At 40.9% G+C, this 27,193-nt stretch overlaps 1 protein-coding gene across 1 annotated transcript in view; it reads left to right on the forward strand.

The window, feature by feature from the left end:
• PKHD1 (PKHD1 ciliary IPT domain containing fibrocystin/polyductin) overlaps positions 1 to 27,193 on the forward strand; it is a 515,144-nt gene that overhangs the window by 298,162 nt on the left and 189,789 nt on the right. Inside the window, exon 48 of the mRNA XM_075860893.1 lies at positions 251 to 446. Coding sequence (XP_075717008.1) covers positions 251 to 446 — 196 coding nt within the window. The remainder of the gene's footprint in view (positions 1 to 250; positions 447 to 27,193) is intronic.

Genomic DNA, 27,193 nt, shown 5'->3' on the forward strand with positions numbered 1-27,193 from the left:
TTTTAATTTGTAAATGTTCTATTTGTGTATATCAGGATGATAGATAGATTAGATAGATAGATTAGATAGATAGATAGATAGATAGATAGATAGATAGATAGATAGATAGATAGATAGATAGATAGATAGATAGATAGATAGATAGATAGATAGATAGATGATAGATAGATCTTGCTATTAATATTTGGGAGCTCATGGTGGTGATATATGATATGTTTTCTATAATATTTTCCGTTTTCCTCTTTTGCAGTACTCGGCCACTTTCGATGACTTTGTTGATGGGAATTACATGTATATACAGCACATTAACTTGCCAAGTGTCCTTAATATTTCCATCATTTGTGGATCAAGGGTCGGAAAGCCTCACCCGTCTACTCCTCTGCCCACAGATGGCGATGCCTGTGATTGGTTCTTTGACAGGAAACGTGGCACACTGAGCTACCTAGGTAATGTAACATGTCTATGATTATAGTGTAATATGCGGGTTGTGTGTGACCAGCACACCTCATTACAAACAATACAGCATATTATATTAATGTTACAATATTTTCCTGGCACTCAATGGGTGATTAGTGACTGACACTGTATATGGGCTCAGTGTCTCTCACTCTTTGGGTGATTAGTGACTGACACTGAATATGGGCTCTCTGTCTCTCAATCTATGGGTGATCAGTGACTGTCATTGTATATGGGCTCAGTGTCTCTCTCTCTATTGGTGATTAGTGCCTGACACTGTATATGGGCTCGTTGTGTCTCTCACTCTTTGGGTGATTAGTGACTGACACTGTATATGGGCTCGTTGTGTCTCTCACTCTTTGGGTGATTAGTGACTGACACTGAATATGGGCTCAGTGTCTCTCACTCTATTGGTGATTAGTGCCTGACACTGTATATGGGCTCGTTGTCTCTCACTCTTTGGGTGATCAGTGACTGACACTGAATATGGGCTCTCTGTCTCTCACTCTATGGGTGATCAGTGACTGCCATTGTATATGGGCTCAGTGTCTCTCTCTCTCTATTGGTGATTAGTGCCCGACACTGTATATGGGAAAAGTAGGAGGGTTCCTCCAGCTCACCTTATCACGGATATGTTGTATGGTTAGCGCACGGGTCCTCGTGTCGGTACACGTATAAGCATAGACAAGAAAGTAAGGATTGAATCCAGCGCTGAGTCTTGTGGGTCTGTTAAAATAGGAAGCTTCTTCCAAGTTTTATTTTCAACAAGGCTAAAAACAATGAAAGTTGTGAGTGCGGGTAATTCCAAAGTACAATCGAGGATTAGCAGTGTGAGCTGTGCCTACGCGTTTCAGACGCTAACTGCGTCCTTAGTCATGGCTTCTGACTGTAAATGGGCTCGTTGTCTCTCACTCTATGGGTGATCAGTGAATGGCACTGTATATGGGCTCAGTGTCTCTCGCCCTATTGGTGATTAGTGCCTGACACTGTATATGGGCTTGTTGTCTCTCACTCTTTGGGTGATTAGTGACTGACACTGAATATGGGCTCTCTGTCTCTCACTCTGTGGGTGATCAGTGACTGGCACTGTATATGGGCTTTATGTTTCTCGCTCTATGGGAGATCTGTGACTGCTGCTGTATGGGGGTCCTGTGTCAGGCATAGTAGAGGGCATCTGTCGCTTGCTATATGATTGATCTTCAGCTGACAATTTGGAGGAACATCTGTAGTTTGCACTGCATGGCGGCTCTTTGGCAGGCACTGCACGTGGACTCTTTGGCTTGCACAGACTGAGAATCTCTTAAGGGGACACTGACTATGTCTGGTGATATTTTAGGGGTAGTCACCATTGTTGGTAATGTTCAAGGGTAGCCAGTGCACGTGTCTTTAGATGTGCCTTAAATAGGTATTATTTTCTTGGACACATTTCAGAACGGGGCTCCTGACACCCTCAGCGACGGCTTTTCCAAGCAAGTCTTGTCAAAAGTTGGCCCTTCATTTCCACACATGGGGCACTTCTGGCTGATATTTAGACCCTGTAGCCGTGGCCTGCCTCTATGACAAGTGCTTAGGATTTTATTGGACAATACAGAAAATATATCATATGACATAGGATCTAATGATACACTCAGCTCTAGAGGGGGCGCTGTTTGATGGGCGTATGAAATTAATTTACTGGAGGAATAGTCGTGATGCTGCAGGTAGAGCAGACTTCATTCTGATTTAACTTTTATATAACGTCTTGGTTTTATCTTAAAATTTAGGATTGTTCTGAAATCAAATACTTTGAAGTAGCATAAGGGGTTGATCAAAAAAATTGTCCTAACCCTGGTGTCTAACCAACGAGATAGAAGCTTGTCATGTACAGAGTGGTCTGAGGTGACAAAGGTTAGGGCAATTGTCCCAGCTCTGTAGTTGTCACCTCTCTACCAGACATATATTGGCTACATATATACCTCTAGGGGCATTTAAAAATGTATTTGTCTATTTTAAAATATATATATATATGCAAAAAAAATAATAATATTATTATTATTATTATTAATTATTATTTTTGTTATTATTCTTATTATTCTTATTCTTATTATTATCACTATTATTATCCTGATGTGTTTATTTTTCAACTCAACACTTCAGCTGCTTTTTAGCAAAAAAAAAGTTAAAATAATAAATACATTAAACAAATGAAAAATAAATAAAATTGATAAAGTTGATAGTAATAATTATATGTAAATGTTACAAATTTTAACAAAAAGAGGTGGACCCGGTTACTTCCCATTTTCCAGTCATTTAAATGCCTTATTATTTTAATTAAATAAACCAATAACACAAAAAAATAAAAAATGAATGACCCTATTCCTACATCACTGAATTTTTTTTTTCCTCCCAATTTTGTTATTTTTAGTTACATTAATGGTATGATATAATTAGTCAACCAAGTAATCCAGTTTACAAGCTTTGTAGAATTCTTCAGCTGCCACTCAAGGAAAAGCCCCAGGCCCTTGCATTACCCCCCCCCCCACCATCCCCGATACATGTGACTCAGTCTCCATGACTACTGGCTACATCTGCTGACACCCCGCTCACTATTTACTGCTTAATTAAGAATTTCACGGCTCAAACCTTCTCTGCCTCCAAGAACAAGAACTTAGTGTTGGAGAAATTCCGCATTCAGGATGCCGCACAAGGGAAGTCTTTTTCTTGAAGACCTGACAGATCCCCCAAAAAAAAAAAAATTTCAAAAATAAAATAAAAAAATACCCTTTTGGCAACCGAGATGCCACCCTTCAATCAAAAATCATGAAATGGGGCAAGGATAATGAGCATGCAGGATATCAAAAGAAGAATGTTTGCTTGAGCTAAGAAGAGAAGGCTGGAAGGGCCATGCTAGCAGCCCGAAACTTCAAAAGCGTGCGGGCCTGCCATGTCAGCGGGCGTATAAAGCTTCATTTGTTCCCGTTTGACTTATGCAAAAGGTCTGGTATGTTTTAGAGCCCCATCTCCCAGACGCAAGTTCCCTCTCCTGGTTTTGTGCGTCAGCAGTTAGGCAGCTGGGCCCGAAACGACATCAGTCAAAGCGTATAATCACTTGACTCGATGTTAACAATAGTACTTGTAGGGGGCGGCCGGGGGGAGGCGTAGATTACAATAGGAACACAATTATTGCAGCTGCTGGGAGGGCTATAATTCTTCATATAAAAAGCATGAGACTTCATGAGTGAGGAGGGGGTGGTGGGTGGGGGGTAAGGAGGGGTATGAGAGTTTATTATTTATACTGTGACTTTTGGATGCCCGGTGCCGCGCCGGTAGGGTGCCAGCAGCTGCTCGTGCTTCTACCTTCCCCAGTAATTGTACATTCTGTCAGGGGGTTAAGTTACTTTTGACCCCAAGTCTTTATGTTGATGAAAGACTTTTTAAGGGTAACACTGTTAAAAAGTGGCAGGGGTGCATTAAACCGCAAAACAAATGGTTATAAATTCATATCAGATGCTACTTCATTCACAAGCGTGCTTGTAAATTCACACGGACGTGCCTCAGATGGGGACGGAGAATATGAGCAGCTGAACACGGGAGCTTGTTGCTTTTTTTGGGGGGGTTTTGTTATGCTTGAAATGGCCAATAAGAGATGTCAATAGAAAAAAGGGCGACGTGGGATCACTCTCTGCTCGAGGAAACGCGGAGTCTTCAGTCAGCGAGAACTGAATATCAACAGACCAACCAGAAGCATTCAGCTCTTGGTTTACATAGAAATTTGATACTAAAATTTTTGACTTATTTGGAAAAGTTAAGAAAAGAGAAAAATAAATAATGAAATGTATAAATAAAAACAAATACAGAAAAATATCTAAAAAACAAAAGATCTAAAGAAAAAATACATCAGTGCAAAAATTGTATTTAAAAATGCATCAGTGAAAATGACGTACAAAAAATATAGAATTAAAAAATACCTAAACAAATATAATAATGGAATGAAAAACATTAAAACAATCAGATTTTTATTAATATCGCATATGCTTTTCAAGTTTAGTGTTAATTAAAACGTTTTGATGTTTTCTTTTGACACAATAGCGAGACATTGTTAAGTTTGGTCTGAAGATTACGATTGTTATACAAGTTATACTACTTTTAAAAAATTTTTTTTTTTTTTTTTTTTTTTTTTTAAACAAACTTCTATATAAATGTTTTTGTTCTTTATTTTCCCCGTAGATTCATTTTTGCCTGTTAAAAATCTTTATTTATAATGTCACGATTTTCAAAATCGCAAATTGGGACATTGGCATCATTAAAAAAAAATATGCTAATATATTATTATTATTATTATTATTATTATTATTATTACTTTTACTACTACTATTATTATTATTATTATTATTATTACTTCTATTATAATTACTTCTACTATTACTACTACTATTATTATTACTATTATTATTATTACTATTATTATTATTATTATTATTATTACTATTATTATTATTACTATTATTATTATTATTATTACTATTATTATTATTATTACTACTATTATTATTACTTCTATTATTATTATTATTACTTCTATTATTATTATTATTATTTATTACTATTATTATTATTACTATTATTATTATTATTACTATTATTATTATTATTATTATTATTTATTACTATTATTATTATTATTATTATTATTATTATTATTACTATTATTATTATTATTATCTATTACTATTATTATTATTATTATTATTATTATTATTATTATTATTACTTCTATTATTATTATTATTATTATCTATTACTATTATTATTATTATTATTATTATAAACATCATTAAATGTGTTGTAATATAATATAACACTATTTACAGTATTTTTCATGATTTATTAATGCATGTAGTTTTATTGCCAGAAAATAGTGAAAATAATACATATATTGTCATATATTCAATTGTAACTATACTAAATATTTTTTTTAGGTTGAAAGTGGTTTAAACCAAGTTGTCTGGAGTTGTGTTGGTATAACTTGTAAAACATATGAGATAGATAGATAGATAGATAGATAGATAGATAGATAGATAGATAGATAGATAGATAGATAGATAGATAGATAGATAGATAGATAGATAGATAGATAGATAGATAGATAGATAGATATGAGACAGACATATAGATAGGAGATAGATAGATAGATAGATAGATAGATAGATAGATAGATAGATAATGAGACAGACAGAGATAGATAGATAGATAGATAATGAGACAGACAGAGATAGATAGATATGAGACAGACAGACTACCACCACCACCACTAATTACTACTGCCACCACCACCACTACTACTTACTACTACCACCACCACTACTACTACCACCACTACTACTTACTACTACCACCACCACCAATACTATTACTTAGTACCACCACCACTACCACCACCACCACCACCACTACTTCTTACTACTACCACCACCACCACCAATTACTACTACCACCACCACCACCACCACTACTTCTTACTACTACCACCATCAATTACTACTACCACCACCACCACTACTACCACCACCACCGCCGCCGCCGCCACCACCGCCACTACTACTACTACTACTATTACCACTACCACTACTACTATTACTACTACTATTACCACTACCACTACTACTACTACTACTACTACTACTACTACTACTACTACTACTACTACTACTACTACTACTACTACCACTACTACTACTACTACTACCACTACTACTACTACTACTACTACTACTACTACTACTACTACTATTACTACTACAGCTACTACTACTACTACTACTATTACTTGTACTACTATTAGTAAATGAAACCATTGTCATTTAATAATAATTAGCACATAATTAATAGAAAACAACCTTATTACAAACTATTTTTTTTATATTTGTTATCAATTTAATTTATACTCACAATTTCCTGTAATAGTCTGACTCATGATTATATAAACTTTTATTACATCACAATAATTTGCCTTCTCCATGACATCACTTGATGTTGCTATTACAGCACATTGCCACAAGAGGGAGCCAGAGTTTGGCTACTAAACACCTTGCAGCTAGTCCTTTTGCCTGGAGCGATGAAACATTTCGCCTGAGGCTTTTCAAAGTGAAGCTCAATGATATCGTTTAGCACTTGATTTCCAAGTAATGTAATAGACCCAGCATGATAACTCTGTGTTGTGATAGTAATGCAGATGAGAGGGGCTGGGGGCTGGGGGCTGGGGGGGGGGGGCTGTAAACGCTGATTTACATTGTCTGACAATTTCGCGACCGCTTGTCTTGTTTTATTTAACTGACCGAATAGGTAAAATATTTTAGTTTTTTTTAAGAGGTGGGGTTAATCTGGAAAAAGAAAGAGAAAATCCAGCGCTGTGTTTGATTAAAAAGGAAAATTGTTCCCAATTTTATTGAAAAAATAGTTAAAAGTTACACGGAGGGGTTAATCTATATGTCAAGTTCTGAGATATAAAAGGGGGGTGGCAATGCTTTTGATCGTAAAGGCTATGTCAATTTTTTGAAGCAATTTTTTTTTTAATAAAAAGGTCAATCAGCGTAATTGGTGCAACCTTCTGATAAGTTTTTATTAAAGATTATTTTTACTCTTTGAGCCACAGCTTCTTTGTATTCTCTATACAGGTAAGCTGTATCAGACGCTGAGTCCTGACATTTTTATGTACACGACCATAGCCATGTAAACGGCCGTAATTTTCGGGTCGGCGGGCCACGGAGTGACAGCCTTGAGCCGCCCGCAAATCGCGGGCCGTGCACATGGCCGCGGCCATTATTTTCAATGAGCCTGGACCACAGAACACGTCCGTAATAAGACACGCCCGTTCTTTCTGCGGTGCGGGCTCCTGGGCCATGCACGGACTGTGAAAACCACGGTCGTGTGCATGGGCCCATAGAAATGAATGGAGCCGCAATTTTTCCCCCTGCCCTTTGATCGTGTCACAGAAAATCCCTGTGACGCCATCAAAGCCCATAACTTGTATGGCCAGACAGCCCAGGGTCCATTGAAGGACCCCAGGGCTTTCTGAACATATTTCCTGTGTATTACAGCCGTTGCCCCGCTCCTGATCGCGCAAGGACACTGCTGTCACACAGGACAAGAATGCTTGCACTAATGCGCGAAGTACCCGCTGCTCAGGACGAGCATTCTCGTCCTGTGTCGGCAACTAGTTAAGGGATAAGGAAGGTAAAGAAGCTCTTCCGGGACATCTGCCATAAAGAGATACAGTACAGATGTAGCCATCTTTATCTTGACTCTGATAACTTGCTGCAGCGTGATATCACACAACAAAAACCATTAAAAAAGTCAAGTTCCATTTTCTTGATATTGTGTATTTAATGTGTTAAAAGTCAAGATAAAGATGGCTACATCTGTATGTACAGTATATTATATGAAGTATAGATGGATTTCAAGTTCGAAACGTCATTCCCGGTATTGCGTGAGTGAACGTAGGGAGGAATATTTATGGAACATACAGGCATTTAAATACTTTCAATGCTTTGCCATATATTACTCCTGACAAAGAGGGCTGCCCCGATCCGCGTGGGACAGGGGATTTTATGTAATGTTGTAATACTTTTTCCTGATAATGACCGGTGTCGTGGATGAAGGATCTTTTTTTATGGCATCCTTGGATTAGAGGTACATGACAGAAGCATGGCAAGCAGGAAGAGCAAATCAGTGCCAGGCCACAGTACCATAGAGGCAAGAAAATTGTGACTGTTAAGTACAACACTCCTTGAAGAAGAGCAATATGAGTTTTTGAACTTTTATTACCCCATGTTTACTAATGCTGAAGTTTCTGGAGAGGAGAACATTTATTGTTATTAGGGCCAATGTGATATGGGGCCCCATCGTTGGTTTATGGGCTCCCTGTATGGCACATACAACCCATTGAATGCTCCTCCGAACTCCCAATCCGTGTACCATAAAAGCGTGCGCTGTCTGTAAATAGAAATGCCTCTCTTAGTTAGTGTAATGCTGGGAGTTGTAGTTTCACACGAGCTTGAGGTTCCCAGGTTGCAGAACACTGCTTGCTGTACATGCTCAGTCTGGGCGCAGTTTGGTCGGCCTCCATACATGTCTACTAAGCCATATTTAATTGATCATAATCTACTTGATTACTCACCTCGTTCTTTCTACATATTATCTCAATTAGATAGACTGGAGTGAGTCGGGTGCGTGGGTGAGATCTGCGGCCAACGCTCATACTGGTTTCGTTATTGTTGTGTTACAGAATTGACCCTTCTGCTTTCTGCTTTGATTCTGTTTGTTTTCACAGTTAACATACAATTATGTGTACGGCCGCTCTAATGTCCGGGTTATGGGTCCAGTATAGATTGTATTACAGTACAGAGGCAGTAGTATAGTAGTTATATTCTTGTACATAGGGGGCAGTATTATAGTAGCTATATTCTTGTATATAGGAGCAGTATTATAGTAGTTATATTCTTGTATATAGGGTCAGTATTATAGTAGATATATTCTTGTATATAGGGGCAGTATTATAGTAGTTCTATTCTTATATATAGGAGCAGTATTATAGTAGTTATATTCTTGTACATAGGGGGCAGTATTATAGTAGCTATATTCTTGTATATAGGAGCAGTATTATAGTAGTTATATTCTTGTATATAGGGTCAGTATTATAGTAGATATATTCTTGTATATAGGAGCAGTATTATAGTAGTTATATTCTTGTATATAGGAGCAGTATTATAGTAGTTATATTCTTGTATATAGGGGGCAGTATTATAGTAGTTATATTCTTGTATATAGGAACAGTATTATAGTAGTTATATTCTTGTATATAGGGTCAGTATTATAGTAGTTATATTCTTGTATATAGGGGGCAGTATTATAGTAGTTATATTCTTGTATATAGGGTCAGTATTATAGTAGATATATTCTTGTATATAAGGGGCAGTATTATAGTAGTTATATTCTTGTATATAAGGGGCAGTATTATAGCAGTTATATTCTTGTATATAGGGGGCAGTATTATAGTAGTTATATTCTTGTATATAGGAGCAGTATTATATTAGTTATATTCTTGTATATAGGGGCAGTATTATAGTAGTTATATTCTTGTATATAGGGGGCAGTATTATAGTAGTTATATTCTTGTATGTAGGAGCAGTATTATAGTAGTTATATTCTTGTATATAGGGAGCAGTATTATAGTAGTTCTATTCTTGTATATAGGAGGCAGTATTATAGTAGTTATATTCTTGTATATATGGAGCAGTATTATAGTAGTTATATTCTTGTATATAGGAGGCAGTATTATAGTAGTTATATTCTTGTATATAGGGGCAGTATTAAAGAAGTTATATTCCTGTATATAGGAGGTAGTATTATAGTAGTTATATTCTTGTATACAGGAGAAGTATTATAGTAGTTATATTCTTGTATATAGGGAGCAGTATTATAGTAGTTATATTCTTGTATATAGGGGGCAGTATTATAGTAGTTATATTCTTGTATATAGGGGCAGTATTATAGTAGTTATATTCTTGAATATAGGAGCAGTATTATAGTAGTTATATTCTTGTATATAGGGGCAGTATTATAGTAGTTATATTCTTGTATATAGGGGCAGTATTATAGTAGTTATATTCTTGTATATAGGGGCAGTATTATAGTAGTTATATTCTTGTATATAGAGGGCAGTATTATATTAGTTATATTCTTGTATATAGGGGCAGTTTTATATTAGTAATATTCTTGCATATAGGGGGCAGTATTATAGTAGTTATATTCTTGTATATAGGAGCAGTATTATAGTAGTTTTATTCTTGTATATAGGGAGCAGTATTATAGTAGTTATATTCTTGTATATAGGGGCAGTATTATAGTAGTTATATTCTTGTATATAGGAGCAGTATTATAGTAGTTATATTCTTGTATATAGGGGCAGTTTTATATTAGTAATATTATTGCATATAGGGGGCAGTATTATAGTAGTTATATTCTTGTATATAGGAGCAGTATTATAGTAGTTTTATTCTTGTATATAGGGAGCAGTATTATAGTAGTTATATTCTTGTATATAGGGGCAGTATTATAGTAGTTATATTCTTGTATATAGGAGCAGTATTATAGTAGTTATATTCTTGTATATAGGGGCAGTATTATAGTAGTTATATTCTTGTATATAGGGGGCAGCATTATAGTAGTTATATTCTTGTATATAGGGGGCAGTATTATAGTAGTTATATTCTTGTACATAGGCGCAGTATTATAGTAGTTATATTCTTGTATTTAGGGGCAGTATTATAGTAGTTATATTCTTGTATATAGGAGCAGTATTATAGTAGTTATATTCTTGTACATAGGAGCAGTATTATATTAGTTATATTCTTGTATATAGGAGCAGTATTATAGTAGTTATATTCTTGTATGTAGGGGGTAGTATTATAGTAGTTATATTCTTGTACATAGGGGGCAGTATAATAGTAGTTATATTCTTGTATATAGGGGGCAGTATTATAGTAGTTATATTCTTGTATATAGGAGCAGTATTATAGTAGTTATATTCTTGTATATAGGAGCAGTATTATAGTAGTTATATTCTTGTATATAAGGGCAGTATTATAGTAGTTATATTCTTCTGTATAGGAACAGTATTATAGAAGTTATATTCTTGTATATAGGAGTAGTATTATAGTTGTTATATTCTTGTATATAGGGGGCAGTATTATAGAAGTTATATTCTTGTATATAGAGGCAGTATTATAGTAGTTATATTCTTGTACATAGGGGGCAGTATTATAGTAGTTATATTCTTGTACATAGGATGTAGTATTATAGTAGTTATTTTCTTGTACGTATGATATAGTATTATAGTAGTTATATACTTAAGGGGCAGTAGAATATTAGCTTTATTTTTGTACATTGGGATATGAGCAATATTGTATCTAAGAACCAGCACATCAACAAATATCCCCTTAAAATGTAAATTTTGTGTTAAGGATCTGCCAGGCACAGCTTCTGTATCTACACCCATAGGTAATCAGTCTGCACCTGCTTCTATGTCTGTGAGACTGACTCCATCTTCCACCACTCAGGATGGCAGGCTTAGGAGTGGGAGAGCCTATCACAGCCTGGCCAGACGGAGCTAGCTCCCGCCCTCTGTCTATTTATACCTGCCTTTCCTGTTCCTCCTTGCTTGTAATTCTTCTCATTTGGTTTCCTGGCCCTGCTGCAGCTTCTTGAACTATTTAACCCTGCTTCATATTGACCCTGGCTTACTGACTACTCTCCTGCTCTGCGTTTGGTACCTCGTACACTCCTGGTTTGACTCGACTTGTTCACTACTCTCCTGCTCTGCATTTGGTACCTCGTACACTCCTGGTTTTACTCGGCTCGTTCACCTCTCTTGTTGCTCACGGTGTTTCCGTGGGCAACTGCCCCTTTTCTCTTGCTTCTGTGTACCCTTGTCTGTTTGTCTGTCGTGCACTTATTGAGCGTAGGGACCGTCGCCCAGTTGTACCCCGTCGCCTAGGGCGGGTCGTTTCAAGTAGGCAGGGACTGAGAGGCGGGTAGATTAGGGCTCACTTGTCTGTTTCCTTACCCCCTGTCATTACATAATCACAAGCCCATATACCTAGTCTACCCTGGTCCCTCATACTACTATGGATCCCCTTGAGACCCTGGCTCAGCAAATGCAGGGTCTCTCCCTACAGGTCCAGGCCCTGGCTCAGAGGGTCAACCAGCCTGATGCTACCATGGTAGTGCCCCTCACCTCACTTCTTGAACCCCACCTCAAGTTGCCTGACCGGTTTTCAGGGGACCGGAAGACTTTTCTCTCCTTTTGGGAGAGTTGTAGGCTCTATTTTCGCTTAAAGCCCCACTCCTCAGGTTCTGAGAGCCAGCGGGTGGGTATAATTATGTCCCGGCTCCAGGAAGGGCCCCAAGAATGGGCCTTCTCCTTGGCTCCTGACGCCCCTGAACTTTCCTCCGTTGATCTTTTATTTTCTGCTCTCTGACTCATTTATGACGAGACTGACAGGACTGCCTTTGCCGAGAGTCAGCTGGTGACCTTACGTCAGGGTAATAGACCTGTTGAGGAGTATTGCTCTGACTTTAGGAAGTGGTGCGTAGCTTCTCGGTGGAATGACCCTGACTTAAGGTGCCAGTTTAGGTTGGGTCTGTCGAACGCCCTGAAAGACCTGCTAGTTAGCTATCCCTCTTCTAACTCCCTAGACCAGGTTATGGCTTTAGTGGTACGACTTGACCGACGCCTCAGGGAACGACAACTTGAATGTTTTTTTGTTTTCTCCTCTGACTCCCCCATGATGCCTCCCGAGGTTCCGTTGCTTCGTTCTTCCACGGAAGACTCGGAGGTACCTATGCAACTCGGGGCCTCCGTGTCCCCCCAACAACGTAGAGAGTTCCGCAAGAAGAATGGTCTCTGCTTCTATTGTGGGGATGACAAGCATCAAGTGAACACCTGTCCTAGGCGTAAGAATAAGCAGCCGGTAAACTTCCGCGCCTAAGTGATCATCGAGGAGGTCACTTGGGCGCACAGGTATTTCCCGTAAATATGAAACGTAATAAAATCTTGCTTCCCTTTTAGGTCTCTTTTGGTGGTAGGTCTGCTACCGGCAGTGCCTTCGTGGATTCAGGGTCTTCTGCTAATATCATGTCTGTGGAATTTGCTATGTCTCTAGCTATGCCTTTGATTGATTTGCCTAAACCTGTCCCGGTAGTGGGTATCTACTCCACTCCTCTTGCTAATGGTTATTTTACACAGCATACCCCTGTTTTTTAACTCCTTGTTGGCTCCATGCATTTGGAGCAGTGCTCTGTACTGTTGATGCAGGGATTATTGTCCGATTTGGTTTTAGGCCTTCCCTGGTTGTAATTGCATAATCCCACGTTTGACTGAAATACTGGGGATCTTACCAAATGGGGCAATGAATGCTTGACGTCATGTTTTTCTGTTAATTCTATTTCTCCCCCTGAGGAGGTGAACACGCTACCTGAGTTTGTTCAGGACTTCGCTGATGTTTTCTCTAAGGAGGCCTCCGAAGTGTTACCTCCTCATAGAGAATACAATTGCGTTATCGATTTGGTACCAGGAGCTAAGCTCCCTAAGGGTAGGATATTTAATCTCTCTTGTCCCGAACGTGAAGCCATGAGAGAGTATATAGAGGAATGCCTGGCCAAGGGTTACATTCGCCCCTCTACTTCTCCGGTAGGTGCTGGCTTCTTCTTCGTAGGGAAGAAGGATGGTGGTCTTAGGCCATGCATTGACTACCGTAACTTGAATAAGGTCACTGTAAGGAACCAGTATCCCCTTCCTTTGATTCCTGATCTCTTTAATCAGGTTCAGGGGGCCCAATGGTTCTCTAAGTTTGATCTACGGGGGGCGTATAACCTTATCTGCATCAAAGAGGGGGATGCGTGGAAGACTGCGTTTAACACGCCTGAAGGTCATTTCAAATACCTCGTCATGCCCTTTGGGTTGTGTAATGCTCCCGCGGTCTTCCAGAATTTCATAAATGAGATTTTAAGAGATTACCTGGGGGTATTTCTTGTAGTGTACCTTGATGACATACTTGTGTTTTCCAAGGACTGGTCCTCCCACATTGAGCATGTCAGGAAGGTGCTCCAGGTCCTTCGGGAAAACAAACTGTTTGTGAAGACCGAAAAAATGTGTGTTTGGGGTGCAGGAGATACCATTTTTGGGTCAAATCCTTACTCCTCATGAATTCCGCATGGACCCCGCCAAGGTCCAGGCTGTGGCGGAATGGGTCCAACCTGCCTCCCTGAAGGCGTTACAGTGCTTCTTGGGGTTCGCTAATTATTACAGGAGATTTATTGCTAACGTCTCGGTCATCGCTAAACCTCTTACGGATCTCACTCGCAAGGGTGCTGATCTCCTCCGCGTGCCCCCTGAGGCTGTCCAGGCTTTTGAGGTCCTTAAGAAGTGCTTTATCTCGGCCCCGGTGCTGGTTCAGCCCAACCAAATGGAGCCATTTATCGTGGAGGTTGACGCGTCCGAGGTGGGAGTGGGGGCTGTCTTGTCCCAGGGTACCAGGTCCCTCACCCATCTCCGTCCCTGTGCCTACTTCTCCAGGAAGTTTTCGTCCACTGAAAGTAACTATGATATTGGCAAACACAAACTCTTAGCCATTAAATGGGCATTTGAAGAGTGGCACCACTTCCTGGAGGGGGTTAGGCACCAGGTAACGGTCCTTACTGACCACAAGAATCTTGTTTTCCTAGAATCTGCCCGGAGGCTAAACCCGAGACAAGCTCGATGGGCGTTATTTTTTACCAGATTCAACTTTTTAATTACCTATAGGGCTGGGTCTAAAAATATTAAGGCTGATGCACTGTCGCGTAGCTTCATGGCCAGCCCTCCTTCGGAGGAAGATCCTGCTTGTATTTTGCCTCCAGGTATAATCATTTCCTCTATTGATTCTGATTTAGTCTCTGAAATTGCTGCTGATCAAGGTTCAGCTTCCGGGAACCTTCCTGAGAACAAGCTGTTTGTTCCCCTGCAATTCCGGCTAAGGGTACTTAGGGAAAATCATGACTCTGCACTATCTGGTTATCCAGGCATCCTGGGTACCAAGCATCTCATTGCCAGAAACTATTGGTGGCCTGGGTTGCCTAAAGACGTTAAGGCCTACTTCGCCGCTTGTGAGGTTTGTGCTAGGTCCAAGACTCCCAGGTCCCGACCAGCGGGCTTACTACGTTCTTTGCCCATTCCCCAGAGACCATGGACCCATATCTCCATGGATTTTATCACCGATTTGCCTTCATCTCAAGGCAAGTCGGTGGTGTGGGTTGTAGTAGACCGCTTCAGTAAGATGTGCCACTTTATGCCCCTCAAGAAACTACCCAATGCTAAGACGTTAGCTACCTTGTTTGTCAAACACATCCTGCGTCTCCATGGGGTCCCTGTCAATATTGTTTCTGACAGAGGGGTACAATTTGTTTCTTTGTTTTGGAGAGCCTTCTGTAAAAAGTTGGAGATTGATCTGTCCTTCTCCTCTGCCTTCCATCCTGAAACTAATGGCCAAACTGAGAGGACTAATCAGTCTCTAGAACAATATTTAAGGTGTTTTATCTCTGACTGTCAATATGATTGGGTCTCATTCATTCCCCTCGCCGAGTTTTCCCTTAATAACCGGGTCAGTAACTCGTCAGGAGTCTCCCCCTTTTTCTGTAATTTTGGGTTTAATCCACGGTTCTCCTCCTTTTCACCTGGTAGTTCCAACAATCCTGAGGTAGAGGTCGTTCATCGGGAACTGTGCACAGTCTGGGCCCAGGTTCAGAAGAACCTAGAGGCGTCCCAGAGCATACAAAAAACTCAGGCAGATAGAAGACGTTCTGCTAACCCCTTGTTTATTGTCGGGGATCTGGTGTGGCTATCGTCAAAGAACTTGCACCTTAAAGTCCCGTCCAAGAAGTTTGCTCCCCGGTTTATAGGGCCGTACAAGGTCATTGAAGTCCTCAATCCTGTCTCCTTCCGACTGGAGTTGCCCCCATCTTTTCGAGTACACGACGTGTTTCATGCCTCCCTCCTTAAACGCTGCTCCCCGTCCTTGGCTCCCTCGAGGAAACCTTCTGTCCCCGTTCTCACCCCTGAGGGGGTAGAATTCGAGGTGGCCAAGATTGTGGACAGCAAGATGGTCCAAGGCTCCCTCCAGTACTTGGTCCATTGGAGAGGATACGGGCCTGAGGAGAGGACTTGGGTACCCGCCCGGGATGTTCACGCTGGGGTATTGGTCAGGAGGTTCCACCTTCGTTTCCCCAATAAACCAGGTCCATCTAGAAAGGGTCCGGTGGCCCCTCATAAAAGGGGGGTACTGTTAAGGATCTGCCAGGCACAGCTTCTGTATCTACGCCCATAGGTAATTAGTCTGCACCTGCTTCTATGTCTGTGAGACTGACTCCATCTTCCACCACTCAGGATGGCAGGCTTAGGAGTGGGAGAGCCTATCTCAGCCTGGGCAGACAGAGCTAGCTCCCGCCCTCTGTCTATTTATACCTCACTTTCCTGTTCCTCCTTGCTTGTGATTCTTCTCGTTTGGTTTCCTGGCCCTACTACAGCTTCTTGAACTACTTGTCCCTGCTTCGTATTGACCCTGGCTTACTGACTACTCTCCTGCTCTGCGTTTGGTACCTCGTACACTCCTGGTTTGACTCGGCTTGTTCACTACTCTCCTGCTCTGCGTTTGGTACCTCGTACACTCCTGGTTTGACTCTGCTCGTTCACCTCTCTTGTTACTCACGGTGTTTCCGTGGGCAACTGCCCCTTTTCCCTTGCTTCTGTGTACCCTTGTCTGTTTGTCTGTCGTGCACTTATTGAGCGTAGGGCCCGTCGCCCAGTTGTACCCCGTCGCCTAGGGCGGGTCGTTGCAAGTAGGCAGTGACTGAGTGGCGGGTAGATTAGGGCTCACTTGTCTGTTTCCTTACCCCCTGTCATTACATTTTGTTGCTATTTGAATTAAAATAAAAAAAAATTAAAGTATGTTTTTAATCAAACGGATATAAAATGTCCTATGTAGACGATTTGGAGCTTTTTAGTGTTGATGATGTGATTCCTCCTATGATCCCACAGTTTCCTTGTCCTGTACTTTCCAATGTCTTAGTTCCTCGTGTTGGACCTCCATGTAACGTCACTGGTACTGACCCTTGGCTTTGTTTTCTAGCTTTGTTTCTACTTCTGCCCTCTGTACTGTGTTTGCTTTGAATTGTCCCTGTCTTTGTCGTCCTCTGCCTGTTTTTTCACTACAATTCTTATTGACCTATTTTCCTCTTGCTGTCCATTTGGGATTAGTCTGAGTACTTTGACCTGAACATACCATACATACAAGTATATATCTCTATTAGGGTGTAATGAATTACTACCAGTGTTCCCCTATACTCTGTACCCCAGGAAAGTGATGTCCCTGCTTTAAATAACAGCAACTAGTCCATCTCCTTTCAAATACTGCCAGTCTCCCCTGCCAACCTGCCTTCTGCCTACTTCACTTTAAAATCCATTTGTCCCCTTTGACCTCCGACTTTCTCAAATATGGACAGTTCACTCCTCCTATGTCATCTCCTGTGCCAAACTGCATGGCTACATCCTACGCATTGAATGCCAAACCCACTGTTTTCTGAAATGACATCAGATAATTGTTCTGACTACAAGCCCTGACAGTAGTTTGGTGAATGATCGTAATTTGGCACTATGTTACAATATTATTTTGATACTGAGTGCCACCTTTATGCCACTTGATGGCATTATTATGCAAGAAAAGTTTGGCACAATGTGGGCAATTTACAGAACTATTTTGTGGCCACTCTCTGGCCTTAGCGGTGTTTGTCACGGCTGTGGGGTATGTGGATCCACTAGGCCGCACCGCTGTAGCGGAGAAGCAGCTGGCCAAACAATAGTCAAAAACAGTCTCTCGGATATGGCTACCTGGGTAGAAGATCAGGCCGGTACTCTGAGTAGCAGTCATGATGTGAAGCAGGCACAGATGATGCTTGGCGTAGCAGATGACACCAGTCATGGCAGATGACACCAGGCATAGCAGATGACACCAGTCGTGGCAGATGGCAACAGAGACGTGGCAGATGAGACACACACGACCAATGTTCCCTTTAAGTCTTGGCAGCTCCTGAGCGGGGCAGTTAGGGAGCAGGGCAACTCTCCATCAATGGTGGGCGATCTGATGACCAAAAGTAATACCCCCAGTAAACGCTAATATGGCAACTAAATAAGAGAAGAAGAAAAAATATTTTAAATTAGTTTTAATTACTTTTTTAAATACTACAATATTACAAGTCCACCAGTACAATAGACTACAGTTATAAACACCAATTATAAGCATCAATGCCAATAAATACTCCACTGACGGACCGCAGACTGTCACCCGCATTTGCGGACCATGCTCAAATTATAGAATATGGAAGACCGGTCCGTAGATGCAAAAAATAGTACATGTCCTTTTTCTTGCGGGTCGTTTCTACAGGATGGACACACATCTGTAAATATTCGGGAAGGTGTCTCTAGCCCATAGAAATGAATGGATCAGTATTTTTATCTCCAATTACAGATCCGTAATTGTGGATAAAAATGATGGTCGTGTGCATGATGCCTAAGTGATAATAAAGAGTATAAGTAACACTTTTTTATAAGTGATAACACGAGTGAGATAGTAAAGATGAGAAGGGTGGAAATCAGGTTGAATTAAAAAACAATTAAAGTAATACAATTGAGATATTACTACAAAAAAAAAAATACTGCCTGGGTTTGAACCAGGGACCCTTCACATGTAAAACCACCATGCTAACCACTACAAAACAGAAACTGCAATATTTAGAGCCCCTTAACTGTGTTATAGAAACTCTTCAACCAGTACAAGTCAGTCAACAGCCTCATTACATAAAGTAGACCTGCCAAGAAGTAGTAGTTTGGGATCAATTATATTACGGCCAGCCCTGTCAGTCTCTCCTAAGGTCTGTCTGCTGTGTGGGGGTGGTAACTGGTCAGAGTGGGACTCAAGACAGACTGGCTGCCGCTGCATGCAGTGTGTACTGGGAGTTACTGTGAGACTCACCAATCCCAGCCCCGCTTGTAGATTTCCTGCGCTACTTAATCGCGGGAAAGCTACAAGCAGGGCTGTGATTAGTAAGTCCAACACTCTCCCCCTTCCTGGTCTCGGTCTGAGCTGAGGTCTGAGCTGAGGTTGTGACATTAGGACCAGGTAACTCACTAGTCCAGGGACCGACCCAATGACGGTCTGTCTTTGACTGAGGTCACCTCAAATCATATGCGGGAACAGAAGAAATCCCAGACATTACGCAGGCTTTAAAGTTTAGTGAGCGGGGGAACCGTAGAAGGTGCGTGGCCGCGCAGCCGTGCGCTTTATAGGGAACATTGCACAATAGGCTTAGGCTCAGGAACAAACACAGCAACAGGACACAGGATACGGGAAGCAGGATACGGGAACACTGAGAGCAGGATACAACTAAGGGACTATTTGCATAGACAAACACAGGAATACAAACAATGCGCAGGTAAGGAGAGGAGGGGCGGAGCCCTTTTCAAAGTCCAGGGTGTTACTAGGACGATTGGGAAACTTTAGACAGGTGCGCGCACTGGTCCTTTAAGGCCAGGAGTGAGCGCGCACACACATTCTACAGGACACAGGGGAGCACTGCATCAGTGTGTGTCGAGTTCTCTGAAGAGGGAGATGCAGACATGAAGATACAGTCCTGCAGTTGCGGCTGCCGGTAAGTCGAACGTGACATCAGTCAGCGACTGCAGGCATAACAGGGTGTATAACCTGTTTGGTTGCACAGGGCACTTTTTCTGTCATTATTGAAGTGGGCGCCTCCTGCCCTAAAGGGGATGATATGGGCACCTGGAACTTGCCCCCCAATCCCACACTAGATGTCCAAACCTTTGGAAATGAACCTGCAACTATCTGACAGTGTTATTTGTACACTGTATAATTATATTTTTTGGGCACTATATGGCACACCATAAGGGGGCATTAATACAAGTTTCTATACAGGGCGCCATCCTATCTAAGGCCGACCCTGTATGCTACTATTATACGTATTTTACTGACTACTCGTGTTATAAAGTCATTGTATCGCACTATTATTTCAACATTTCCCTTATTTCAAAAATGCAGAATCCTGCTCTACTTTGTCACTCCATGAGTAAAACTCCAGCCAAAATCTATGGGCCAATATTTTATAGGACTGGATTATATTGCGCCTGTCGAAATAAGGCACCATTCACATCACGTTATTGCCCTACATTTATTTTGTACATCGGGGCTCTGTCCAGATGCGGGACCTCCGGCAAGAGCATTGCCGACGCTCTGCCGGGGACCCCAGCATTGCAAAGCTACTGATGTCACTGTCCATAGATGGGCAGTGACATCAGGGGATTCTCCAGGGCCACAATGTTGCTGACGCTCTGGCCAGGGGTCTCCGACTTCACAAAGCTCCTGACGTTGCTGTCCATATATAGGCAGCAACATCAGGAGCAGTGCCGGAATGGCCCAGGCAAAGCGCTAGCTGATGCTCTGCCCTGGGACTCCGGCGCTAGGGAAGTTCTGGAAGACACTGTTCATATATGGACAGTAACCTCAAAAGTTTTCCCAGAGCCAGTCCACGGGTGACATATTCCACCGTATGCCATGCAGTGGGATACATTTTTGCCTATCGTTGGTGGTATTCGTCTGGAACCTTCCCGACGTGTACCTCTGACGGAAGGCCAAAACCTGATGTGAATGGGGTCTAGCGGAAATAATTGGAAGTGATTCTCTCCAAATTAATTATAAGACATACACCACTGAATACATTTGATGTATTTTGAACTCTTTGACTGTCAGCTTGCTAAGAGCATGCCTAAATTTGCACCCAAATATTTGCATTTTTCCAAATTTTTAAGTTTTTCTTGGGCCTTTGTTCATATCTGCGTTAGAGGTCTCCATGGCAATCCAGGCCGAGAATACCGGAAACAATAGAGCAGCATGCTGCGCTATTTCTGTTAAAACCACGGACACCTTGACGGAAACCTGACAAACCTATTAAAGTTAACGGGTTCCTTTGGCTTCTGGCAGTGTCCGTCGTGCAACGGAATCGGGGTTTTTCTACTGATCTGCTCCTATGATGGAGCAGAACAACAGAGACAGCAACGCAGTTGTGAACATAGCCTTACCTAATGTATTCAATAGATGTGGCCAGGGTCAGACTGGCCCACCAGGGAACCAGAGGATCCTCCAGTGGGCTCAGGCACTAACACAATAATGGGCCTTAAAGGTCCAGCAGAAGACAACCCCATTTGGAGGTGACTTTGGAGCCAATCACTTGCCACTAGGGTCTTTTTCTCATGACTTGATTCACAAATAAACTATTAGACCTTCTTGATGATACATCCTGTGTGGACAATTAAATCATCAAAGACTATGATGAAATAAAACGACATGTTCTATATAGATGGAGGGTGGGCCCTCAAAATCATATCGTCTGGTGGGCCCAAGGAACCCCAGTCCGACGCTGGATGTGGCCTAAATTACGTAGAGATGGCGCCCACTTTTCTGGTCACTTTTCACATTTGCTAATGTGACCCCAAATTTGCCACACGTCACCGTTTGTGTAAGCTGCTTAGTAAATGTGGGCCACGGAACCAAAATATAAATCAAGTTAGCTTCTTCCGGTGGGAGGACATGCTGGAATTTGTAGTTCTACAATGTGATGAGTCACTGATTAAAGCTTTATGCTGCATTTGCAGACATTTAATAGTTAAGCTTGTATCTGGCTGACATTCTGCCTCTTATCTTCTTGCATTGCGGAGCTCGCCTCTCCAGATATTTTGCTTCTAACCACAGGGTGATCGTTTGTATAAATTGAACATCAATCAATGCTAAAATATAATGGGATTTTACAAGAACAATAACAGCCGTGATAAATATATCGGTTTGTTATGGGGAATCGCGGTTACAAGGCGCAGATTTTCTTCTGGCTTGTGGGTGCAAAGTCAAACTAAACAATAGGCACCAGGGGGCTTGTCCCAACGATTGCTCCTCTGAAAAAGACCTGGAGGCGAAACCTCTGTGTAGTAGAACGTCGGTTACATCGGAGACCGTGAATGTGAGCGCCAACATGATGTATTGAATCCGTATGCAGCATTAGATTTTTTTTGTACATGCAGCAAATATCTGCACCCATTGCCCCTTCACTAAAAATATCCCCCCCCCCATGTACTCTAACTCTTGTAGATTGTGAAATAATTGAAAGGGCTATACAACTCTATCTATCTATCTATCTATCTATCTATCTATCTATCTATCTATCTATCTATCTTGTGATATTGGGGTGGGGGATACAGTATTTCTGAATGACTTATATACCACTGATTTTCTCCTTTGAAGTCAACGGGATAAAAAAAAAAGGTGACACAGCGATTGAGAAAACTTCAAGGGATAGGGCAACTGCACTTTGTAATTTAATCGGTGGGGGTCCCAGAGGTCAGACCCCAACTGATCAGAAAGTGTTGGCATATCCTAGCAATATGCCATCAGTTTATGAGATGGAATTCGGGAATAACCCTTTAAAGTGGTTCTTTGGTTTAGATAAACCATATACATATAGTCCATCAGGGCATATGTCTGTTATAGACAGGGGTCCACCACTATCAGTAGCAACATTGAAAAGATGCTAAAAAACTATAAGAATATGACTTCACAAAGCACTAAAAGGAGTAGTAACCAAGCTTTCCTAGTCTCGTGAATGGCCTGAATCAAGTATCACTCCAGTATCACTGTTTAAAGGGGTTGTCTGAGGATGCACATTAGTGGCAAATCACTATTATATACCATCAATGTCCGATCGGTGGGGTCCAACCGATGTGACCCCCTCTAAACACTAGAATGAAGTGGTAATGGGACTTTCCTAGCATCGTATTACTTAGTGTAGAATAGGATTGTCACGTTGGGTACGTGGACCCACTGGGCCATACCGCCTTCACGGGAACTGAGAAACACTAGGAGACCATTTGCTTAGACAAACTTTGGGTACGACAACAACGCTCAGGAATGGGAGGTAGGGGCTAAGCCCTTCTTATAGTCCAGGGTGCTCATGGGCTAATTTTGACATTAACTAAGGTGCGCGCGCTAGCCATTTAAGAGCGGGCACGAGCATGTGACAATTGGTAGTTGTAGGGGATTCTATAATCCGGAAGACAGATAGAATAATTTGTCGCCAAGACCGCCTCAACCGAATGGTTTGCTTTCTCACTGGTACCAGGGTTCGGCATGTGGTGGAACGGGTGGATAAATTGAGGGGCCAGTGATGATCCAGCTGTTGTGGTCCATGTAGGTACCAATGACAGAATAAATGGTTGGTGGAGGAGCCTTAAGAATAATTTTAAAGAACTAGGCTACAAGCTGAAGGGAAGGACCTCCAAGGTTGTATTCTCAGGAATACTGCCTGTGCCATGCGCATCACAGGAAAGACAGTTGGAGCTCAGGGAGTTAAATGCATGGCTGAAGTCTTGTTGTAGAGGAGAAGGCTTTGGGTTCCTAGAGCACTGTGCTGACTTTTCATTGGGGTACAAACTGTATTCTGCAGATGATTTGCACCTAAATGGAAGGGGGTCCGCTGTGCTGGGGGAGAGAATTCTAGCTGGAGTGGCGGAATATTTAAACTAGGGCTGAGGAGGGAGGTCAATGTAGAAAATAAAGGGGTAGTCAGGTTAGAGAGGGGTCAGACTATATTAGTGGGGGGAGAAACAGACTAAACAGCAGTGTCAATAAAAAGGCCAAAATAATGTCAAATAATCACATTTCTGATAATAAAAGTGAAAAACTGAAAGGCAAGTTAAAGTGTATGTTCACAAATGCCAGAAGTCTAGCAAGCAAAATGGGGGAGCTGGAGGCCTTAATACTGGAAGAAGATATAGATATAGTTGGTGTTGCTGAAACATGGCTAGACTCTTCTCATGACTGGGCTGTAAATCTACAGGGTTTTACACTTTTTCGGAAAGAGAGGGCAAATAGGAAAGGCGGTGGTGTATGTCTGTTTGTGAGAGTGATATGAAGGTGGTGGTCTATGTCTGTATGTGAGAAGTGATATGAAGGTGGTGGTGTATGTCTATGTAAGAAGTGATATGAAGGTGGTGTATGTCTGTATGTGAGAAGTGATATGAAGGCGAGTGTGAAAGAGAGAATAGTGGGTGAAGATTGTGAGGAAGTTGAAACCTTGTGGGTGGAACTAGAAAGAGAGGTAAACACTGAAAAAAAATTACTTTTGCTGTAATCTATAGACCCCCCAATATAACTGAGGAGATGGAAGGTCAGCTATATAAACAGATGGAGCAGGCTGCACAGGCAGGTACTGAAGTAATAATAGGAGATTTTAATTACCTGGATATTAATTGGTGTCATGGTTCGGCTTCAACTGCAAAGGGGAGACATTTCCTCAACCTGTTGCAGGAAAATTTTATGGGCCAGTTTGTGGAAGACCCGACTAGAGGTGACGCTCTGTTGGATCTGGTAATTTCTAATAATGCAGAGCTTGTTGGGAATGTCAATGTTTGTGAAAACTTCGGTAACAGTGATCACAATATAGTTACATTTTACCTATACTGTAAAAAACAAACACAGGATGGGAGGGCAAATACATTTCATTTTAAGAAAGCCAATTTCCCCAGAATGAGGGCTGCAATTCAGGATATAGACTGGGAAGAACTACTGTTAAATAATGGGACAAATGATAAATGGGAGATTTTCAAATCTACTTTGGGTAATTATAGTGCAAAATGTATTCCTATAGGTAACAAGTATAAACGACTAAAATTAAATCCCACATGGCTTACACCTTCTGTGAAAGGGGCAATACATGACAAAAAAAGGGCATTTAAAAAATACAAATCTGAGGGTACATCTGCAGCCTTTGTAAAATATAAAGAGTTTAATAAAATCTGTAAAAATGTAATAATACAAAATGAAAGGCAGGTGGCCAAGGATAGTAAAACAAATCCCCAAAAATTATTAAATTATATAAATGCAAATAAGCCAAGGTCTGAACATGTAGGACCCCTAGATAATGGTAATGGGGAGTTGGTCAAAGATGATCAAGAGAAGGCAGAGTTACTAAATGGGTTCTTCCGCTCTGTATATACAACAGAAGAAAGAGCAGCTGATGTAGCCGGTGCCAGTGCTGTTAATATATCAGTTGATATACTGAATTGGATGAATGTAGATATGGTGCAATCTAAATAAAATAAAATAAATGTGCACAAGGCCCCAGGACCAGATAGGATACACCCTAGAGTTCTTAAGGAGCTTAGTTCAGTTATTTCTGTCCCCCTTTTCATAATATTCAGAGATTCTCTAGTGACTGGTATAGTGCCAAGGGACTGGCGCAGGGCAAATATGGTGCCTATTTTCAAAAAGGGCTCTAGGTCTTCCCCGTGTAATTATAGACCAGTAAGCTTAACATCCACCATTCTGGGGAAAATGTTTGAGGGGCTATTGAGGGACTATATACAGAATTATGTGACAATAAATAGTATTATAAGTGACACCCAGCAGAAGAGGTGAGCAGAAGCCTAGACAGAGGGGCCCCTGTGGATATAGTGTTTTTGGACTTTGCAAAGGCATTTGACACTGTCCCTCATAGACATCTAATGGGTAAATTAAGGACTATAGGTTTAGAAAATATAGTTTGTAATTGGATTGAGAATTGGCTCAAGGACCGTATCCAGAGAGTTAAGGTCAATGATTCCTACTCTGAATGGTCCCCGGTTATAAGTGGTGTACCCCAGGGTTCAGTCCTGGGACCACTATTATTCAACTTATTTATTAATGATATAGAGGAAGGGATTAATAGCACTATTTCTATTTTTACAGATGACACCAAGCTATGTATTATAGTTCAGTCTATGGAAGATGTTCGTGAATTGCAAGCTGATTTAATATTGCAAGCGGATTTAAACAAACTAAGTGTTTGGGCATCCAGTTGTAGATAATTGTTAAGTTATGCATCTTGGTACCAACAACCTGCATGCATGCATGCATCATATGTCCTAGGGGGAGCTAGACTGGGGGAGTCACTTGTTGAGAAGGATCTGGGTGTACTTGTAAATCATAAACTAAATAACAGCATGCAATGTCAATCAGCTGCTTCAAAGGCCAGCAGGATATTGTCGTGTATTAAAAGAGGCCTGGACTTGCAGGACAGGGATGTAATATTACCACTTCACAAAGCATTAGTGAGGCCTCATCTAGAATATGCAGTCCAGTTCTCCAGTTCATAGAAAGGATGCCCTGGAGTTGGAAAAAATACAAAGAAGAGGAACGAAGCTAATAAGAGGCATGGAGAATCTAAGTTATGAGGAAAGATTAAAAGAATTAAACCTATTTAGCCTTGAGAAAAGACGACTAAGGGGGGACATGATTAACTTATATAAATATATTAATGGCACATACAAAAAATATGGGGAAATCCTGTTCCATGTAAAACCCCCTCAAAAAAGAAGGGGGCACTCCCTCCGTCTGGAGAAAGAAAGGTTCAACCTGCAGAGGAGACAAGCCTTCTTTACTGTGAGAACTGTGAATCTATGGAATCGTCACCGCAGGAGCCGTCACAGCAGGAACAGTAGATTGCTTTAACCAGTTCAGGACCGGGCTATTTTGAGCCTTCAGGACCAGACACCGTTTAGCCCTTTTTAGCACGTGTTAGTTAAATGGCTATAATTTTTTAATTTTTTGTGCTAAAGACGTGATTTTTGCAATGTTTTTTTCTGTAGACAATGCAGGTTTCTTTTTTTATCGTTTTTATACACATCCTTTTTGCTATTTTAGAATTTTTATTCTTAAAGTTTAAAAATAATAGTAAAAAAATAAGCTTTTTTACATTTCAGCTATTTTTTTTTTGGGTAATAACATAGTTTTACCCTAAAATAGACCTTTTTATTTGTAATCGTCATTGTCTATCGTAAATTTTACTATATTACATGTCTATATTAGGGTAAGTGGGTCCGTGCTAGCGTTACGACAATGATTGGCAGGGGGGAACATTTTTTTGGGGGTGGGTATTTTATGTGTATTTATTATTAATATGTTTTGCACTTTACTTTACTTTTATTTTTTTATTACTTTGGTCTGTCCCTCAAAGGTAAAAAACACTCCTTTGAGGAACTTTATATATATTTTTTTCTTTCTTTTACACCATG

Source organism: Rhinoderma darwinii, chromosome 4 (assembly GCF_050947455.1).
Source record: "Rhinoderma darwinii isolate aRhiDar2 chromosome 4, aRhiDar2.hap1, whole genome shotgun sequence".
In the NCBI taxonomy this organism is placed as follows: Eukaryota; Metazoa; Chordata; class Amphibia; order Anura; family Rhinodermatidae; genus Rhinoderma; species Rhinoderma darwinii.